Below are 18,671 nucleotides of genomic sequence, written 5' to 3' on the forward strand. Positions count from 1 at the left end.
CTATCCATTGTTGACATTTTAATTTAAATGGCCTGAGCTGAAATTATGAATATTAAGCATTTAATAGCACGATTAATTGAAAACATGTCTTATATTCAGGTAGCGTTTATCTTTTAGAGAAACTTCATATTAATGTAGTGATAGTTTTGATTCGCGTTTGAGGCGTTTTACCTGCACACACATGTAACTGGAGCTGTCTGCTTTCAAGAATGTTTCTCATAGGGGCCGCTACGGGTGTAAGGGATGGATAAGGGATGCCCAGCTAACTGAATACATTGTAAATACAAGAAATACTGGCATATTAAATGATATTTTTGTTCTATTACCTTGTGGAGTGCTGCGGTTACAGCGATAACTGAATACAGTACTGTATACTGCAGAACTACGACTGGCCTTTAGTGATAATTAAGAGTAAATCATAATTGCAGCCAACATTAACAGTCTCACTGTAACAAAATGCAGTGATAAAATTTACAAATGTCAGAGTATCTTTCATAGTCAGGCCCAATTCCTTTCGGGTGCCTGCTGACACGAGCGTAAAACAAAGGAAACTAAACCATACTCCCTCAAAGTGTCCAGGGGCCCGTTTCTTGAAAGCCCCGGAAACTTTTCGGGCCCGTTAAGCCATTTTTAATTAATATGTATCTAACAACAGAGAGGTGTATACGCCCAAAACTTCTTATATGAAGAGAACTTCTGTTCATATTAAGAATACGTGAATAAAACAGCTCTGTAATCATAAGGTTTGAGATTTTGCTACGGCTTTCCGGGTGCGAAAACATTTCGGGACCTTCGAGAAATGGGCCCCAGGGCAGCTTATGGGAATGCCCAATTACGGAGATGAGTAAATAGACGGCTTGTTTAATTGGGAGTTCAAACAGAGCTTTTTGAAGGCTGTCGTAAATAGAATTGTCCGCTTACAAGAGTAGCCATTAATAATAAGAGAGCTTAAGACAGCTTCCATTGTAAGTAGACTAGCCATGGTGGCCAAATGGTCAGCGCGCTGGACTTCTGATTGAACTGTCCAGGTTTGAGCTTTGGCTGGAGTCATTACATTGACACTTTTATTACCAATACTCTTGCAATGCTTCTCTCCACCCAGGTGTATAAATGGGTAGCGCTGAATTGAATGCTGGGGGTAACCCTGCAATGGATTGGCGCCTCATCCATGCTATGGAAACAGGGATATGCTCAGGCAGTATGTGCCATTTGGCCTGACGTTGACTTTCCTAAGTACCTTGCCATCGTTTGAGCTTTTAGCATTCTTCTGAGATTATAAGTGGGCCGTATGAGAAATAAAAGTGAAAATATTGTTTTGCAGAGAAAGCATAATAGAGTATTCAAGAGAAAATATTCTTACATAACACATTATCTTCTGTCATATTATTTCGGTTCAATACCCTAAATTGTACTGCAAAAGCTCCTGCTGTGGACATTTTGACGCTTAACACCCTAAGAAGTACCAAAACTACGTTTTTAACGCTTACAAGAAACGACGAGCATCCCCGTAATTTTTTTATGGGAGCTACACCCTTTTATATGGGAGCTACACCGTTTTATATTGGAGCTACACCGTTTTATATGGGAGCTACATCGTTCGTACAAGTTGGGTCAGGTACCGCGCTCTCTTCCCTCTCCCACACATGTTGTCTGACATGACAAATCTTTACGAAATCAAGTTCCCAGCTCCCAACTGTTATCGTGCAATCTCACCAGAATGGTTTGTCTCCTGTCATTTGGGATTTTTAACCTTGTTCTGTTTATTTGCGTCATTGGTTTCCTTATTTGTTTCCATTGGCCCTAAAAGCCCCCCTTACAGGAGTGACCAATTAAGACATCTTATTATTTACTTATGAAGCGGCTAGGTGTATTGGTACTCCTCCCTGGATGAGATGCAAGTCCATTGCGTTTCTGCCCGGCATTCCCCGATCCGTACCCATCTTACACGGTGTGACGACTGCCACGTTCCAGACGGGGGCACATGCATTGAATATTTGTAAAAGGAAACTCTAAGAGTCTGTCCGCGAGTAAACAAGAATAACAACAAGAAAAACACGAGAGTGAATGACAAAAAACAAGCACGCATGCCCACAAGTCATTTAATTGACCTTCAAAGCTCATTTGTTAACAACACATACAGAGCAGTGCCGCCTCTACAGCTTTGACAATATTTACCCACGCTTTAACGCGAGACATTCAATAAGCAATACGATTAGTGTTGTTTCTTCTTAGATCGCAGCTTGTATCGCATGCGACCTCCTACGAGAAAAACGAACTTCCTAAGTATGTATACCATTCGGCAGCCATCTTGGAATAAAATAAGGATAGGTCAGGTGACCACTCTTCTCCCGTTTCTGGTTTACTTCTTGCAAGAGAGGCTGAATCTTATGCATTAGGTAACTATAGTAACCATTGACGAGGTTGACAGCCTTGTTGTCCTCAAGTTCGTTGCCGTAGTCAAACAAGGAATCGAAGCGGAAAGTCGCCAGGGAATTACTGAAGCTGGCCTCGATCTGAAAATTCAAACGAAACAAACCGTTTGACTTTTGCTACTGTACTGCTTATGCAACCTTGAACCCAGAGTTTTTATTCCCAGCGGTTGGGAGACGAGCGACCCTGGATAGTTCTGATTGGAAGTCCAAAATATCGGACTTGCAGTCAGAACTAATCGCATGCCTAGATGACAAACACGTGGTTCCATCGAGTTGCTGGTGTTCTACTTCCGTTCACGATCATTTCCGTTGTTTTTGAAACCAAAGAAAATCGAGCCTGTAAAGGAACTCTCGAGAGTCACTCGCATCGTCAAGTTTGCGCAGTAAGGAAAGAAGATTCGTGAGAGGGGTTTGCTGCCTAAGTAGCACTGAACCGCTCATTGACTTAAAAACATGTCGCTGTTCCCCCCGTGGTTTTTGCACTGTAACGAACAACGAAAACAACGCTAACTTATAAAGAGTTTTCGCCGATTAAGTTGTTCTCTCCCTTCATAAAGAGAACAAATTAGATGAAATGAAAGCTTCTGATGTTGCAGCTGTTGAGGAAAATATATGGCAGAATTTATAGCAGTCTCCGTATACTCCACCGCAATAGCTTTCCCAGCTTACATTTTCCTCACTTTTTTATCTTAAGGCCTGCTAGCAAATGATACTCCTTTAACGATTTCCCCAATTAATTCTCTGAATTTGGGGATATTTTAAGATAATATTTTAAATATTAAAATAGCTGCTTCGGATTTAGAAAGGCTTCTGGCCTGTGATGCCTCTCAAAACCCCTTTTTTCAATCTAATACGCGACAACTTACAGCAGAAGTAGCTCTGTTAGGCAGCCAATAAACAGAGAACTCCCCTTCTTCCGCTCTGGTGTCATTGTACAGCTTAGTCGGAAGGTTGGGTATGTATTCAGCATAGTCTGAGAGCTCGTAGTTGACCGCGGCATGCCCAATCGTCAAATGAGAGATGATGCGGGTCACAATGTCACAGAGTTCTTCCTTGGAATCAATTCTTGGAGGCAAACCTTGAATCTGTTCAGAAGAACAAGAGACCTCACATTACGTGTGCCATTTAAATAAATACCTGGTATATATGAGATTCTCGCGCACTCACTGGCTCATTTTCATTGTCAATAAGCGGACAGACGCATGAATTTTAACAAATGGTAAACGCCATAGCGTGTACTATTGAGTTATGGATGCACGTGGGAGGTTGCTAAGCACGAAAGAAGCGTAAGAGTCGCACAATGCGATAGCCGAGTGCGACTCTAGCTTCTCGAGTGCTTAGCAAACCTCCCAAGAGCATCCATAACTCAATAGTACACGCTATGGCGTTTACCATTTGTTTTATAACATAACATTGAGACATTGGTACAACAGAAGTCCTTTTATTGAGCTACATCACAAAAAAATGTTCGTGTAGTCTTACATGACTAGAGAAAACAAGCGCGCGAAAATTCAATCATGACAACCGACTGCACACCAGTAACTCGATGAAGGATCATTTTCACACAACTGTGAAGACGGTTTCGCATTTCTGGGAGAAGGACGTCGACCATTACTTTGGAAACAATGTCTGTCAAAGGATTTGCTTTGTAAACATTAGCACACACGTCAGCAGCGTATACCCATGGGCAAATAGTAGACGCTAAATTAACCAATCAGAGCGCGCGCTTTGCTTTAGTTATGTTATAATATAATTTATACGATGCGTCAACGAGCGAGAGCGGACAGTTTGCTTTATTATGGTAAAAAAACGATTTGACATCAGTTTTTCATGCGTCTGTCCTGTTATTGACAATGAATTTGCTCATAACGTTGTCAAAGTAGTCTGTGGATCCACGAGGCGATCGCCTCGTGGATCCACAATTACTTTGACAATGTTATGGCGAAGGTCATGATCAATAAGAGGACAGACGCATGAAAAATTGACGTCAATTTGTTAAATAGCCTCCATTTGGCGTGAAAATATGCTCGCGGATATTTGTCGGCGGACATTGTCTGTTCCGATTAGTGATCGGTTTCCCGAGAGCGAAGCTTGAGGAAAACTGTTAGCTTCGAGTAACGGATAATGTCTATGGGGTAATATTCGAGCATATTTGTAAAGTCAAATGGGAGCTTTTGTGTACTTTTCGCAACACCCGAGATTTCAAAATTGGGAAATATTACTCGGATATTCCCCAGGTCTAGCTGGAGGGAAATATTCGGTCAAGTGAAGCGTGTAGACCAATCTCCTATTGAGATCTCGATGAGGACAAAAAACTCCCAAATGGCGTAGAAATAAGCCGCTGTAATGGGCGAAGGGGAACAACAAACAAAGGCTTATGAACGGCCGAGGCCATATTAGAATTAAACGATTCTCACTGGCTCTCGAAATCACGTGTTGTAGGAGCGATTGCCTGAAGGATAACGTTACGGTTACCATGCTTAAGAACCACAACGAAAGCTATATGTTACAAACGAATTTAAAAACACAAAGGTAACAAATTGACGTCAGTTTTTCATGAGTCTGCCCTGTTATTAATCCATGAATTTTGTCATAACATCGTCAAGTAGTAAAGCGGACTACTTTGACAATGTTAAGACGAAATTCATGGTCAATAACAGGACAGACGCATGAAAAATTGAGGTCAATTTGTTTTTTACAATAACAAATTCTCGCGTCAACATAGCATAGATTATCAATTCACGCTTCTGACCGCTTATTGACAATGAAAATTAGGCAATGAGCGCGCGAGAATTCCAGCAGTTATTATAAAAAAAAAACCGACATCTGAATTACCATCCAGAGATTCGTCATAACTTTCGAAAACGTTATTGGCGAGTTTAAGGCTCCGTCCACACCACGCCGGAGAAATTTGAAAACACAGCTTTATTTCTACGGTTAGGCCTACCTTCCACACTGATCCGTCACGAAAACGGAGTTTTTTGAAAACGCTCCTCAAACCGGAGGAACTTGAAGACGCCGGGTTAACGTTTTAGGGTGGACAAAAAACATTGTGAAAACGGATAATCGATAATCGTGTGATTTTCCTGACCGAGTTTTCCTCAAACACAAATCCAAATTGATATTTCCCCCGCGTAGTGTGGACTGAAAACATTGGATTCGTTTTCAGAGTGAAAACACCGTTTTCGAATTTCTCTAGTGCAGTGTGAACGTGGCCTGAGAAAGCCACAACGGGACGAGAACGTCGCTAAACAAAAAGTTCAAGGTTTACTATGGCTGCGCAAGTGCCGTATAATTTTTGGTAGATTTCTTTGGCGTTCTCTACAACTGAAAAAACAACGCGGAATGACCAAATTTTGCGTAGACTACAGAAGATGAACCGCGGTAGCCAATGTTTTATAACTTCGTGTTCGAATTTTTAAGCATGTCTTACATATTCAGGTTTGGGATACTTCTAACAGTGATAGACAAACTTAATGAATCTAGATTTTTTCGGGATTTGTACTTTGAATATAAATTCGTTCTTCATCGACGTTGTCCTAGGGGTTGCCGTCGCGTTTGCTTTAAAAAAAAAAAACTCTGTATGTGTTAACACTGCAGTCTTTGGGAAAGCGGGGCTGGAAGTCGAAGCGAATTGCAAGATAAACTGTGCAACTGCTGTGATCATAGCTGCAAATTTTCTTTACTTTCTATCGCAGTTCAAACGAAAATTTAAAAGAAAAGTCACAGATGGATAGGGTAACTAGAATCTTAAAAAGTTGTAAAAGGCGGCCGATTAATTTAAGCTAATTTAGTATGGTGTCAGGAAGTGGGACATTTTTCCACCAACCAAATCGACATCAAACCTAAGTGGTTGAAGCAAAACGGGGCGTCGTATTTTTAAGCCGCCAGAAACTCTGAACGTCATGTGCTCTGTGAGCAAAGGTGTGTACCAAAATTCACACAAGCAACATCTTAATTAAAAATAAGTTTTATGTTTTTTGTTGTTGTCATATTTACCCTTCCAAGGCCACCATTTGGTCCAGTTCCGTTTAGTGACACTTCATTCAGATAAGCCTGAAGCTCCACGTCTTCAGTCACATCTTCATCCTCCTTATAATACCTAGACAAGCATACATCTCATTATCAAACTGAACTCTGAAAATAGCGAAAACTCGCCTGCAGTTTTACGACAGGTAGTAAGAGAGAAAGGATAATGTAATGTCGTGATTCAGTTATTGCCTTTTCTTTTATTGTGATGAAAGAATTCAGCGGTTTATTGTAAAATGTATCGTCCCTTGCAAAAATATTCCAAGTTTTTTCACCACTCCTGTTATTTTTGCTTCTGAGTGCGTTTGTTGTCGCTTTTCAGTAGCTGAGAATTTGACTGCGGTTCTAGGTTACCTAAGAGCATTTTAGGAAACATTCCACTCTATTTGAAATTCTGCAAAAGGGCCAGTGTGAACTTGAAAAATAAACACATTTTAGCTTTAAAGTGGCCCTGAATCCCACGTACAGACGTTTTAAAAGCTCTCCCAAAAGTTGCGTCTTATCCCTCTCAGATCAAAATATGATGATATAAAAGATTTCACCGTGCCGTTTTTGAATTATAAGCCTTTAAAGCTATAATTAAGGGCTTTTTTTCATCAGTTCATACCGTTGCTACGTAACCTATTGTTGCACGAAAATGATGATAACGTGTTTACCAATGACTGGGCAGTTTTTTGATACCATGATTGTAGCATCAATTCTCGGAAAGTGCTGGAAACTGTTTCAGCCACTTAAATATTGTTTAAATGTTTGTTTCACTTACAAGTTCACGTAATTCTTTATCATGTCTTCGATAACTTCATAGATTTTTTCACCATCATCTCGAAAAGGAAAGTATGGCAGGAGCTTCTTGTCGGCCACTCCGCGTTCCTTGTTAAATTTTAAAAAAATGTTAACTTCAGCACGCAATCGAAGAAAATAAACAGGAGGGAATTAAGACAGACATGCAGTCAGACTAGATGGAATGTTAGTCCATCGCAGGGTTACCCCCCAGCATTAATATCGCCGGTACCCATTTATACACCTGGGTGGAGAGTAAGAGTATAAAGTGTCTTGTCCCCTGCCAGGGTTCGCACCCGGACCACTCAATCCGGAGTCGAAAACTCTGACCATGAGGTCACCGCGCCTCAAATGCTGGATGCTCTCATTTTAAAAGAATGTTTAGCAAGCTGTACCTTGATGTTGCGTCTGAAATCTGTTACATCCCAAGTGGCGAATGGATGTGCGTCACGAAGAAGCCTTACTGCTCCGTCATTTCCATATGCAAAAAGGAGATCCATGAACCGCGCTTCGTTCACCAATGCTGGAGTTCCAAAAGTGTTGGGGACAAGTAACTCCCGGCAGTGAAACTTCAGTATCTGATTCAGCGGATGCATGGGAGGTAAGGTGCGTTTTAAGGAGAGGCAGAATGGTTCCAGCAAATAATGGACCTGAAACAAAATGGATGTTGATCAGAGGTGCTTAACAATTGCACGCCACCTGCACAGGGTAAAACAGCAGGAGTCTCTGGGAAAACTACATCATATATAGTTGGAGACCATGGCTTTACTTCCCACTGATATTATAGAGAACTGCGTGCGTCTAGAAAGCTCTCATTTTCTTGAAGATCAAAAATTGAGCTGTTCATACCTTAGCGAGGTGCTCAACAATTTGGGAGTATCCTAAATCCGTGACTTGAACATTAAGTTTGGCCATCATCCAGTTGTCTCCATCTTTCGGAGTGTAAACGGCTGAATCTGGCGGGCAAAAAAGTTAGAAACCAAGTGGGTTTAAATCAATATAGGTAACTTTTAGTTATCTGAAACTCACGTGTCGCAGAACGAATAATACAAAGCAACCCCCACTGATCGGAAACATACGTACTAAGCGTTTCCACTATTAACGTTACAGTGACCATCTGTCTGTCTGTCCGTCTGTCTATTTGTTCCAACTGAATAAACAGTAAGAATTACGTGAGGAAAAGCTGAACATTATATTGAACGTGTGTCAAGAACAACCCTATTTTATTGACCCGGGCAAATGAAGAACTTGAGTTATAACCTAGGAATGAAAATAATATAAATGTCGGTGGATTCTTACTAACTTGGCTCGTAGTCCATTTGTATGGCAACGGGCACAAGTTCATTGTGTTGACCAATTTTGGCGGATGCAAACAAAGCGATGGGAGATAGAAAGTCCAACATGGTTCTTCGAGGATCTTGATCAGTGAGGTCTGGAGACCTCACCATGTCGTCGCAAAGCTCGTAACGAAGAACGTATAACCGGCCTTGGCTTATCGCCTGAAAAAAGAAACATTTTGCCACAATAAAACAACGTTTTCCATAACATCGTATGTCACAATGGAAAAATAAAAACGTTTCCAGAAGAGCTTGGGCTCTCAGGAAAGGAAGTGAATTTGTGTTTTCTATCATAACTTATAGAAGCAAGTAAAAATTAACGATAAAATCGAACGCTCGACGTTTCGTAGCAGGTATGAAACCATTTTCAAGTTAAAAAAGATAAGAAATAAACTGTCAGAAAAAGATTATCATATTAAATAATTAATCAACATACAGTGTCACACAAATAGTTTGGTTCGAGTTGAGTCTGAGGGTGTAATTTGTAATTTCTTTTTGAACTTGAAGATGGTGTCATGAGAACTCCGAAACGCCTTTATCATTAATTTCTAATTGCGAGCGCATTACAAAAACTTTGCTTGTAACTTATGCACCCCTTTAAATTAAGCAGGAAGAGGATTGCTTTCTCATTCGCCATTTAACGTTACAAGAAATGTGCAAAAAGAGAGCATACATCTTCCAAAGATTCTTTAGTCTTCAGGGCCGCTTGCACAGCGGCTTCCCAGTCAAATTCAGGATTTAGCGTTTCCTCCAACTCCTTCCAGTCCAGTCCCTTTGGTTCTGAGGAGATAACACGTGATCATTATCTTGGATAAACTGGCTTCAGACAGCTATAAAAGGGTCATGCACGTGAAGATAAATCGCTATGCTGTTGCATTCTATATCACATACATTAAGTTATGTTTGTTGCCACAAGAATAGTTTTTCAACATTTATATTACAACCTACCTTCCTGTTTTTTCTCCTCTTCGACCTCTTTCTCTGAAAGAAAAGGTATTCTGCTTCAGGGATGAAGAAATTACCTTTGCGAGTCTATCCAAACCTGTACGTCGGATCTCGGATATTGTGTGTACGCAAAGCTGAGTTGTTTGAATTGCCCAAAACGTCCTTTAAAATGTTATAAAGAACTCGCTGTCCAGTCATATTACGGGTATAAACGAAACTTGCCGTTCGCCAGCTCCTGCTGGCTTCATAACTTAAATTTTTGTTTCTCTGTCACAATATTAACGCAAATCCCCAAGGCCAATCCCTCCGAATGACTGTTTTGTTGTTAAAGCCGAAGGGCCTGCTGCAGATCTGGAGTAGAATTTGAAATACATCAAACACCTAACATCAAACGTTATCCGAGCTCTTTAATTTGTAACTATTGCTGGAGTACCCTCTTGGTTGGCTTTAGCTCAGCTTTCAGCGCGTCAGTCATAAAAAACTAAAACGGACTGCATAGCTTCGGGATACAGCTGCATAAATATATCCCAGAAGGAGAACAAGGGTTACAGTAGGGCTATGTTGAAAGCGAATGTTGCCTAAAATTTCCATTACTTCCTGTCTCAATTTTCTCCCTTATCATTTATTATCTCTTAAATGTTCGTTTTTTAGCTCCATACTGAGTGTAGGTTTCTATTAATTTAAAGATAACTTTAGTAGGAACTTCTTCTCAGGAAAACTCCTAATTGGTACTGAGCCAGAGGTAGGTTTGGGACACCAACGTGGCCGCCGTTCCATTGTGTTTTGGACCATCAAGTCAAGTGGAAACACTCTGTAGAGTCGATCAATAACAAAAAAAACTCGTTTTGTCTCTCGTGCTAATAGGTCACTTTCGATCTATTAAAATTCAGCTTGATAGTAAGGCCTGGAGGACACAAACAACAGAAACTAATAAACATGTAATTCAATTTCCTTTGTTTTTGTCCTCTAGGCCTCACTGCCAAGCTGAATTTCAGTTTATAGAAATCAGTCTATTACAACGCACCCATGTCTTACGAGAAGCCTTGAAAGTAACGGTAAAGGGGTAAATATTTACCTTCACAAATGCCCCATCTGAATTTGTCATTTATAGCACACCACGGTGTATAGAAATCCTTTTCTGTACATTTCTCGTATTTAACTCCTTTGTAAGTGAATGGAAAATGGCACCATTCGCCTTTTATTGTCTTTACGGTACAGTCCATCGTTTCTGAAAGTGTAACATCAACAATTTACTAAGTTAAAAACATATATATCTCAACGGTGTCCATGGGGCTAACAATACTAATTTTCCCTAGCCTAAAGCCTCGTCCACTCAACGTCGGAGAAATTTGAAATCGCAGCTTTATCTCCACGGTTGGGCCTACCTTCCACGCTAATCCGTCATGAAAAAGGAGCTTTCAAAAATGCTCTACAAACCGGAGGAATTTGAGAACACCGGCTTTGCGTTTTAGTATATAGACAGAAAAAAGTTTGAAAACGGAGTTTTCTAAAACGATGACATCACGATAATCATCATTTGATTTCACTGCCAGAGTTTCCTCAAGCACAAATCCAAAATGACCACCAATTGTTGCGTTTTCAAATTTCTCCGACGCAGTGTGAACAGAAAACACTTGATGCATTTTCAGAGCGAAACCTCAGTTTTCAAAATTATCCGGCGTAGTGTGTGGACAGGGCTTAAGATGAAAAAATACCGGTTCAACTGAAAATTAGCACTTTACAGTCTTGGCCTCTTGCCTCTTTCGATTTAAGAGATTGGCCGACACGCAAGCCAGTCGGGGAACTGGGGACTAGTTTAAAAGATGACTTACGTTCTGCTTCTTCGATGTCCTCTTTCTCTAAACAAATACAAACAAAACAAACAAAAAATTAATTAAACAATTCAAAGTTATAGTACAAATTTCCAACAATTTTGTTATTTAAATCTGGATTCTGAAAGCATTACCTTGACAAACACCCCATCTACCCTTGTATCGTTCTGTAGTTGAACACCAAGCTTTATGGTAAGAATCAGTGATACACTCGTGATGAACTTTCCCTTGGAAGGTAAAGGGAAAATGACACCATCTTCCATCTTTTGTCTTTACTGTGCATCTCCTTTTTTCTGTGAGGAAAATTACAACGGTAGCAATGTCATCATCATCATCATCATCATCGGCATCATCATCAAGTTTTGTCCTTAAGGAGCTACTTCACGGTTTGCACATCTTGAAAGGTTAAGACAGAATTCACCAGAAGTTTGAGTAAGAAGTGGACAAAACCTAGTACCAAGATTATATACATCGTATTGCAAACTTCTGTACGACTGTTTTAAATATCTGCTCAAAAAAATTCATTTCTAGCAACACCAAACGTCGAAAACGAATGTTGAACTTCGTATGAAACACTTGAAAGCACTGGTGAAATGAAACTGATGATGAAATTTTGCCTGTGTTTGCACAAGTTCTCTGAACTTTGAAATTTATTTTCTCTCGTTCTCATGGGAAATTGTTTTCGGTGTTATTTCAGGCAATTATTCATGTATTTTGCTTTAAGAAAATGTAAAAATGACTGTAAAATACTTAAAATTATTCTGGTACCAGATTTTTGTCCACTAAAACCTGAAATTGCTCGATTTTCTATCGGATTACGTCTTAAGCTAAAAGTTTTCAGATTAGTCGCTCATAGTCCGTGTTAATCTTCTCCATTCTCCTTCCTTTCTGCTTTATTATTATCAGTCTTTGGTGGGTTCCTATCTTAGTAAATTACTAATTACTGGAATTTTCGGTGGAAGTGTTTGCTTTCCAGAAATTCAACAATTTCCGGAATTTCTGGAAACTTTCTCCGGAAATTTCCGTACCATTTCTTCGGCGTTTTTGGTTGGATGGAAAACACCCATCACAAACCAAACTGTTTTTATGTTTTGTTTTAGTTTTAGGTTTTACCAAGGCCAACGTCATTCAGCGAAACGGTGAAGCGTTTTCAAACGTTCTGCAGATGTTAACAACAGTGTCTGCTGCTATCAAAGTAGAACAATATCTACGTGAAAACCTTCATCATTTATTTACTCAAGGTGACGTAACTTCTGTGTTTGCCTTCATGTGGGTGACCGTTTTACCTTCTCCGGGAATAATCACTCGTTTGATTGACATGGGGTTAGCTCCTGCTAGGCGTTGCTGAGTGAAAAACTTGTCACTGATCCATTCATCTTTGTCGTTAATAAACGCCTCGTGTTTGGATGGTAGCCTCACATATTCCTAAAAGCAAAAAAATTATAATAATTAAATAAGTCTGTTATTTTATCCTCGGCTTAGAATCAAGCGAAAGGTAAAAATATTTATTGTTAAAAAAGATATCTATGATTTTAATTACTTCTATAGCCAGGTGGTTATGAAATTGATTAGTCTCATCTCTTGTGTTTGGTTTTGGTTGACTGAGCCTGGATTATCCGTCAGACCTAGTACCTAGGCCCATTACTATCACTCACGTCCGAAACAGAATCGTGCCGATCAAAAATAACAGGAACAATATTATATTCAAATCTAATATTCACCCCAACTACAGGCTCCAGAGTCGACTGAAAAAACTTGGACAACGCGAGATAGTCTGAGGTGTCGCTGAATTCTTGTCCAGCCGTCATGTTCAAATACGTTTCCAAGAGTTTATTGGAAGCTGTTGTTACTCCAACGTAGGCCACTGTGAAGTATCTCATGAATGGGTCTTTCAGAGCAACCTGTCCCAGCTGCTCTGAAGTCATGTTTAACAAAGCAAAGCCATGCAACTCCGGGTCATATTTATAGGTGTATGTCTTCTTGTTTTCAGCAAGAGCAGCATTCCTGACAGCCTTACAGACTGGATTGGAATCTGAGTGCTGAGGAAGGGACACTGCGCATTTTACAGCTGATGCATACCTTAAACAACAAAAAAGTCTTTGTTATACTAATGTGCAGCTTCAAAAATTGCAATGTTGCTTATTGCTGCAAACTGCATGTTGCTTGATCGGCAGAATGCTTTAATTTATTTTAATTTAATTTTGTTCAAATCCGCTGACCATTAGATAAAGCGTTCGCAGTAGCTTGCGCATAAGTTAGCTGTCAGCGCGCGATACGATTTGTTCACCAAGTGAGTTTCGGAGCAATGTTTTCAGTTTAGAATCTCAAGACGTCGTCGACAGTACGAGTGTGGTTTTTTTTTTACAGGCTCATTCAATGCTGTTCAATAGAAGCTGAATGGCGGCCTGTGCCCAGATTCGTCGACTGACTACACCAGGACACAAGTCGCAATTATATTTGTTTCTAAGGGAAAGACTTCATAGTTTTTCCTTCGCTTAGGGTGCAACAAAGGCTAGCATATTTTGAGTTCGAAATCGATCGAAATACTCGACGAATTCTCGAATGATTAAAAGCTCAAGATAATTTTTTGAACACGAGAAACGGAAAGGCAAACGCCTATCGATAAATGGTTTCCTAAGATGAACATATGCGTTTATTTAAAAGAGAGAAAGAAAAAGGAAAAACAATGAAAAAGATAAAAGTATGCGAAACCGAACCCATTTAACCCATGTACTCCCGCATGCGAGGCGGACGATTACTCCACTGCTCCCACATCTATAATACATTTTGTGCGGGCAGAAAACTCAAACGCTGGGTAATTAGTACAGCAGGCTCAAGTGAGTCACAAGTCGTGCGAATTCGAATTAATGGCTGCTTCAAGTTAACCTGTGTCACTTATCCGACGAAGAAGTCGCGGCTGAGCTTGTTCAAGTGGGGGTGATATGATTTTCTCACCAGGTGAATAGGCCATTTTCGAATTACCGTTAGCCGCTTTCTCGAAGCAAGTCTTGGTGCCCATCCTTTCATATGAAAATGAGATTTAATTCACATGCAAATTAAACTCGTTTTCATACGAATGGACGTGCACCAGACCTCGCTTTGATTGAGAGGCTTAAGGCAACTCAGAAATGTGCTATTAGTTGATGGCAATGGATTCTCATTCGTGGAACTGTTAAGACATACATCACTTTCGACCGACTACATTTCGTCATGAAAAGAAAATTAGAAAAAGAACAACGAATCTCCTGGAGTTGGACCCATGGCCTATGGAGTAATATGAAAATCCAGTTCTGAGCCATTCATAAATCATTTTCCAAGTTGGGTGATTCATGGCTACTTTGATTGATTCAGGGTCCGGTCCGGTTTCTATTAAGTTTTGCTTTAACCAAAGCAAAACTTAATAGAAAATGGAGGTTTGTGCTGAAATAACTCTGAGGTGTTAATTTTCGAGTTGCGTTGTGCCTCTGGGTCAAAACGAGTCTTCGAGAGAAACCATTCATATGAGAACATATGAGAATGTGTTCCGCACACTGATTCATTTTTATCAAATCAAACTCATATTTATAGGAGAGGTTTTGCCCGAGGCACAAGGTAACTCGGAAATAGCCAATTGTGACTTGGCTTGTTGGCTACATAACGTTTGTCTCAAAATGAAATCAACCCTTCTTTCACTTAAGGACGTTCGCGCTCATTGTTACTGTGCATCCTTACTGCGTATCTAATCCATGTGGCAACGTCACGCCACGTCATACTGATCAAGCGCGCGTTCTAGGGAAGAAGTATAACCAAGCATAGGGCTCAGCACCAGGTGTGCGAACTTCGCCTACAATTTGTTCCGTTGAATAATCCGTGACGTCTTCTTTCCTTTTCATAGATCACTTCCTTTACTGATTCTCTCCATTTTAACAAAAAAAATCTGCATTTTCTGCTCTCTTGCGAGCGAGCAAATGTGGACGAGCAAGGCAAATATCTATTTTTTTCAAGGCCTATTCTATCTCAAGGAACAAATTCAGCCGCAAAAAATTACGAAATATGCTCAGTTGTGTTGAATTGAGTACGTTTACCTGATTAAAATTTCACTAATGAGCTTCTTTTATTGCTGATAGTTGTAAGCCAATATCGTCTTAAATTAACTGAAAACATATCATCTGCAACGGCATGGTCTTCGATGCGCCTTATGTCGGAAACGAACACGGTGACCCCCACCTTTTTTGTCTTTTTCGCAAACGTTGATCTTTACCTTACTGTATGGCAAATACTAAAAATGTATCTACGTGGGAACATTTTGGGTGCAAACGTCCTCAACTTGTTTGTTTTTTTTCCTCATAAGACAGCTGTTAAAGCATTTTACCGTAATTTGCGGTTGAATGATGAAGTAATTAAAAACAAACTTTTAATCTCCTAGCACTTGTCAAACAGTTTAAATTCCACAAAAAGCATATTGTTGCCTTCGAAACGGTAAGCGATGGCTGTTTTCAAGTGGTTTAAATGTCGATTACAACTGGGGTACATGTGTTTTTGTTTTTTAACAGCATGGTGGGAATCTCAACACTTCATAAAATAAAGGGCTCTCAATTCAATTCAGTTATCATTAAAGGATTTTAAAATGTTGTTAGAATTGTAAGAGAAGGCCATTAAAAGTGAAAGTGAAGAATGATCATCGCAGTAAATTTTCCAATTTAAGCAATTGGAAAGAAGAAGCCTGAAAAAAATCAAGGCTTCAACGGGATTCGAACCCGTGACCTCCGCAATACCGGTGCGATGCTCTACCAACTGAGTTATGAAGCCACACATTGGGAGCGAGGTCAACTAATTGAGTTCATATTTTCCCGTGAGGAGTGAAATGATGTGAAGTATATACGAAATAATTCATATTTGAACTGCGGTTGTAGATGAAAGTGAAGAATGATCATCGCAGTAAATTTTCCAATTTAAGCAATTGGAAAGAAGAAGCCTCTTCTTTCCAATTGCTTAAATTGGAAAATTTACTGCGGTGATCATTCTTCACTTTCATCTACAACCGCAGTTCAAATATGAATTATTTCATATATACTTCACATCAGAAGGCCATTAGTTCAATCTTTGCAAAACAAATACTCGCGAGTCTTGAGCTCTTGAAAAAGAATTCCATCGTCGAGAAGGCGCTTTTCCTCAGTAATTAACAAAACACTTTTGATTTCAAAGATCTTTAGTTTTCAAGCAAGACGAGACTGGATTAGTGAAACCACTGCAAGATGACACCAGGCCCATAAATCCTCTTGGAATGGAATTTACTGACCCATATACATTTCAAAGCAAAGATATCAACATATAAATTGTGGGTAAAATGTGGGTCTTTGTCTGGAATCGCATCGCGTGGTCACACAAAAATCACCCAAATTTTATATGATGTTTTTGGTTCTTAGCAACCAAAAAACTCATACACGGTTACTGTGAGCCACAACCGTACCTTCTACATTTACGAACTGTCCAAAGTTCATCCAATTGATTAATTTTACCCTACCGTGAAAAATTCAACAACTAGTAACGGATAAATGATTCTTAGCCTACCTGGGCGCTATGAAAAAGCCTCCAATTAAAGTCATTATAATCAAGAACATAGCCATCTTGTGAGTTCGGAAAAGAGTGTGGGGATAATTGAAAAAAGTGTTAATTTAAGTCTGTTCTCACTTGAGAAACAACTCAAATGACGTATTTTGTTTTATCAGGAGGTAGTAGTCGCACATAAAATTAAACTGGTAACATAGAGCTTCGCGATCAACACCTTAATGCTATATTTACATATATGCAAAGAACCAAAGCGAACGGTAGCTTATAACTGAATTATATAAGAATATTCAAATGATGCGTATAAACAAGAGCATGACACTCAGACATACACAGTTTATTAGCGTCTATAGCAGGCGTAAAACGATGGGGGGGGGGGGGGTGGGGGAGGGAGGGAGATGAATGGAATAGGTTAGGAGAGAGCAGGCACTCTTTCCTCCTCGAGTAATATTTCGTCTCCACTTCACTCAGTTTTCCCTGTTACGTCTGTAACGAAGGCTAACAATTTATGTTCAAAAACGTTGTACAAACAATGACAAACGTCACAGAGAACTACAGAATAGTAATTTCCATTCGTTCTTGCCTATACCAATCATAACCATGCCGACCAAACGTCGAAACGAACAGAATTGCCCCACAATCACCACTTGTCTTTTTTGAAGAGTTATCAAACAACGTTCTACAGCGAAGAGCAACTCTCTCAAAACTAACGAACAACTGGGAACTTATGAGTTTTGTTCGATCCGGGTGCCACGCACTATACTCGATCCTGTCATAATACACTTTAAATATCTTAGGCGTCAAAGACCAAACAGACTAATCCTTAAATGATTGCATTGTATCAGTCTGAATCAGCGACTGGCGTTACTGGCAGGGGACTATCAGATCGTTTTCGAGGATTTCGAGGAGCCGAAACTACGGATAAAAGCGCCTCCAGACTTGTCTGCGCGGTTGATTATTTGCGTGTTCACACTAGAACACAATCAACCTGTATAGAAGGATGGCGTGCAGTCTGATGAATTTTCGGTCCTAGTGTGCACGTGAATTCGTGACGGAAAAGCCATCTCACTTTACCTTCACAAATTCACTTTAGGGTGGAATAGAGACCACTTAGGCGCCATTTTTTTTTAACCTAAAGTGTTATGTACTTCGGCGAGTTTCTCGTCTTGAATAAGTCATAATTTGCGCAACTCAACGTTTTTACACGCGTCGTCGTCACACTTGGACGTGTTTCCCGTTTCTAGGGTAAATTCGACAAAACAGTATATAATGTAATGCGTGTAAACACTTTCTCTTTAATCCACCGTAACAGATAGTAACTTGAACCCATCTTTACTGGAGAAACGAGTCTGACGAGTTTTTTGTCCCAGTGTAAATCGTTACGCAAAACGCCTCATTCAAGCCTTATCTTCGACTTTCATCGAGTTTCTCTTCTAGCAGGAGCTCAAACTCATTGAATGGTTGGGTAAAGTAGGACGAGTTTCTCTTCAAAACCCGTCCCGTCCCGTTTTTACACAAGGACGAGCAATTTGACACTAACGGTAAACCAGTCTTGGACAAACTGAAAACAGTTGAATACAGGCTTCAACACATAATGAACACAGGACATAATGTAGATCGAGCATGCAATCGCCTACTTTCATGTCAGCCTAAGAGAGAGCGTAATAGCTAGACATTTAACGATCGATATACAGCACCGGAAGCTGATCAATCTTTGAAAATCCTTTTGCGACCGATATTTTATCCTTTTTGCTCTTTTTACAGAAAAA

At 39.9% G+C, this 18,671-nt stretch overlaps 1 protein-coding gene across 1 annotated transcript in view; it reads right to left on the reverse strand.

Moving 5' to 3' along the window:
* Positions 1–2,058: 2,058 nt before the first annotated feature.
* LOC145490666 (polyunsaturated fatty acid 5-lipoxygenase-like) overlaps positions 2,059–18,671 on the reverse strand; it is a 37,273-nt gene continuing 20,660 nt past the window's right edge. The window contains exons 2-15 of the mRNA XM_081469753.1: positions 13,077–13,434; positions 12,642–12,780; positions 11,490–11,648; positions 11,356–11,382; positions 10,599–10,751; positions 9,527–9,559; positions 9,252–9,358; positions 8,545–8,740; positions 8,091–8,197; positions 7,637–7,891; positions 7,225–7,331; positions 6,432–6,534; positions 3,299–3,517; positions 2,059–2,513 (exon numbers count right to left, since the gene is read on the reverse strand). Of these exons, the coding sequence (XP_081325879.1) occupies positions 2,280–2,513; positions 3,299–3,517; positions 6,432–6,534; positions 7,225–7,331; positions 7,637–7,891; positions 8,091–8,197; positions 8,545–8,740; positions 9,252–9,358; positions 9,527–9,559; positions 10,599–10,751; positions 11,356–11,382; positions 11,490–11,648; positions 12,642–12,780; positions 13,077–13,434 (2,197 nt within the window). The 3' untranslated portion in view covers positions 2,059–2,279. The remainder of the gene's footprint in view (positions 2,514–3,298; positions 3,518–6,431; positions 6,535–7,224; positions 7,332–7,636; positions 7,892–8,090; positions 8,198–8,544; positions 8,741–9,251; positions 9,359–9,526; positions 9,560–10,598; positions 10,752–11,355; positions 11,383–11,489; positions 11,649–12,641; positions 12,781–13,076; positions 13,435–18,671) is intronic.

The sequence above is a fragment of the Orbicella franksi genome, chromosome 6 (assembly GCF_964199315.1).
Source record: "Orbicella franksi chromosome 6, jaOrbFran1.1, whole genome shotgun sequence".
In the NCBI taxonomy this organism is placed as follows: Eukaryota; Metazoa; Cnidaria; class Anthozoa; order Scleractinia; family Merulinidae; genus Orbicella; species Orbicella franksi.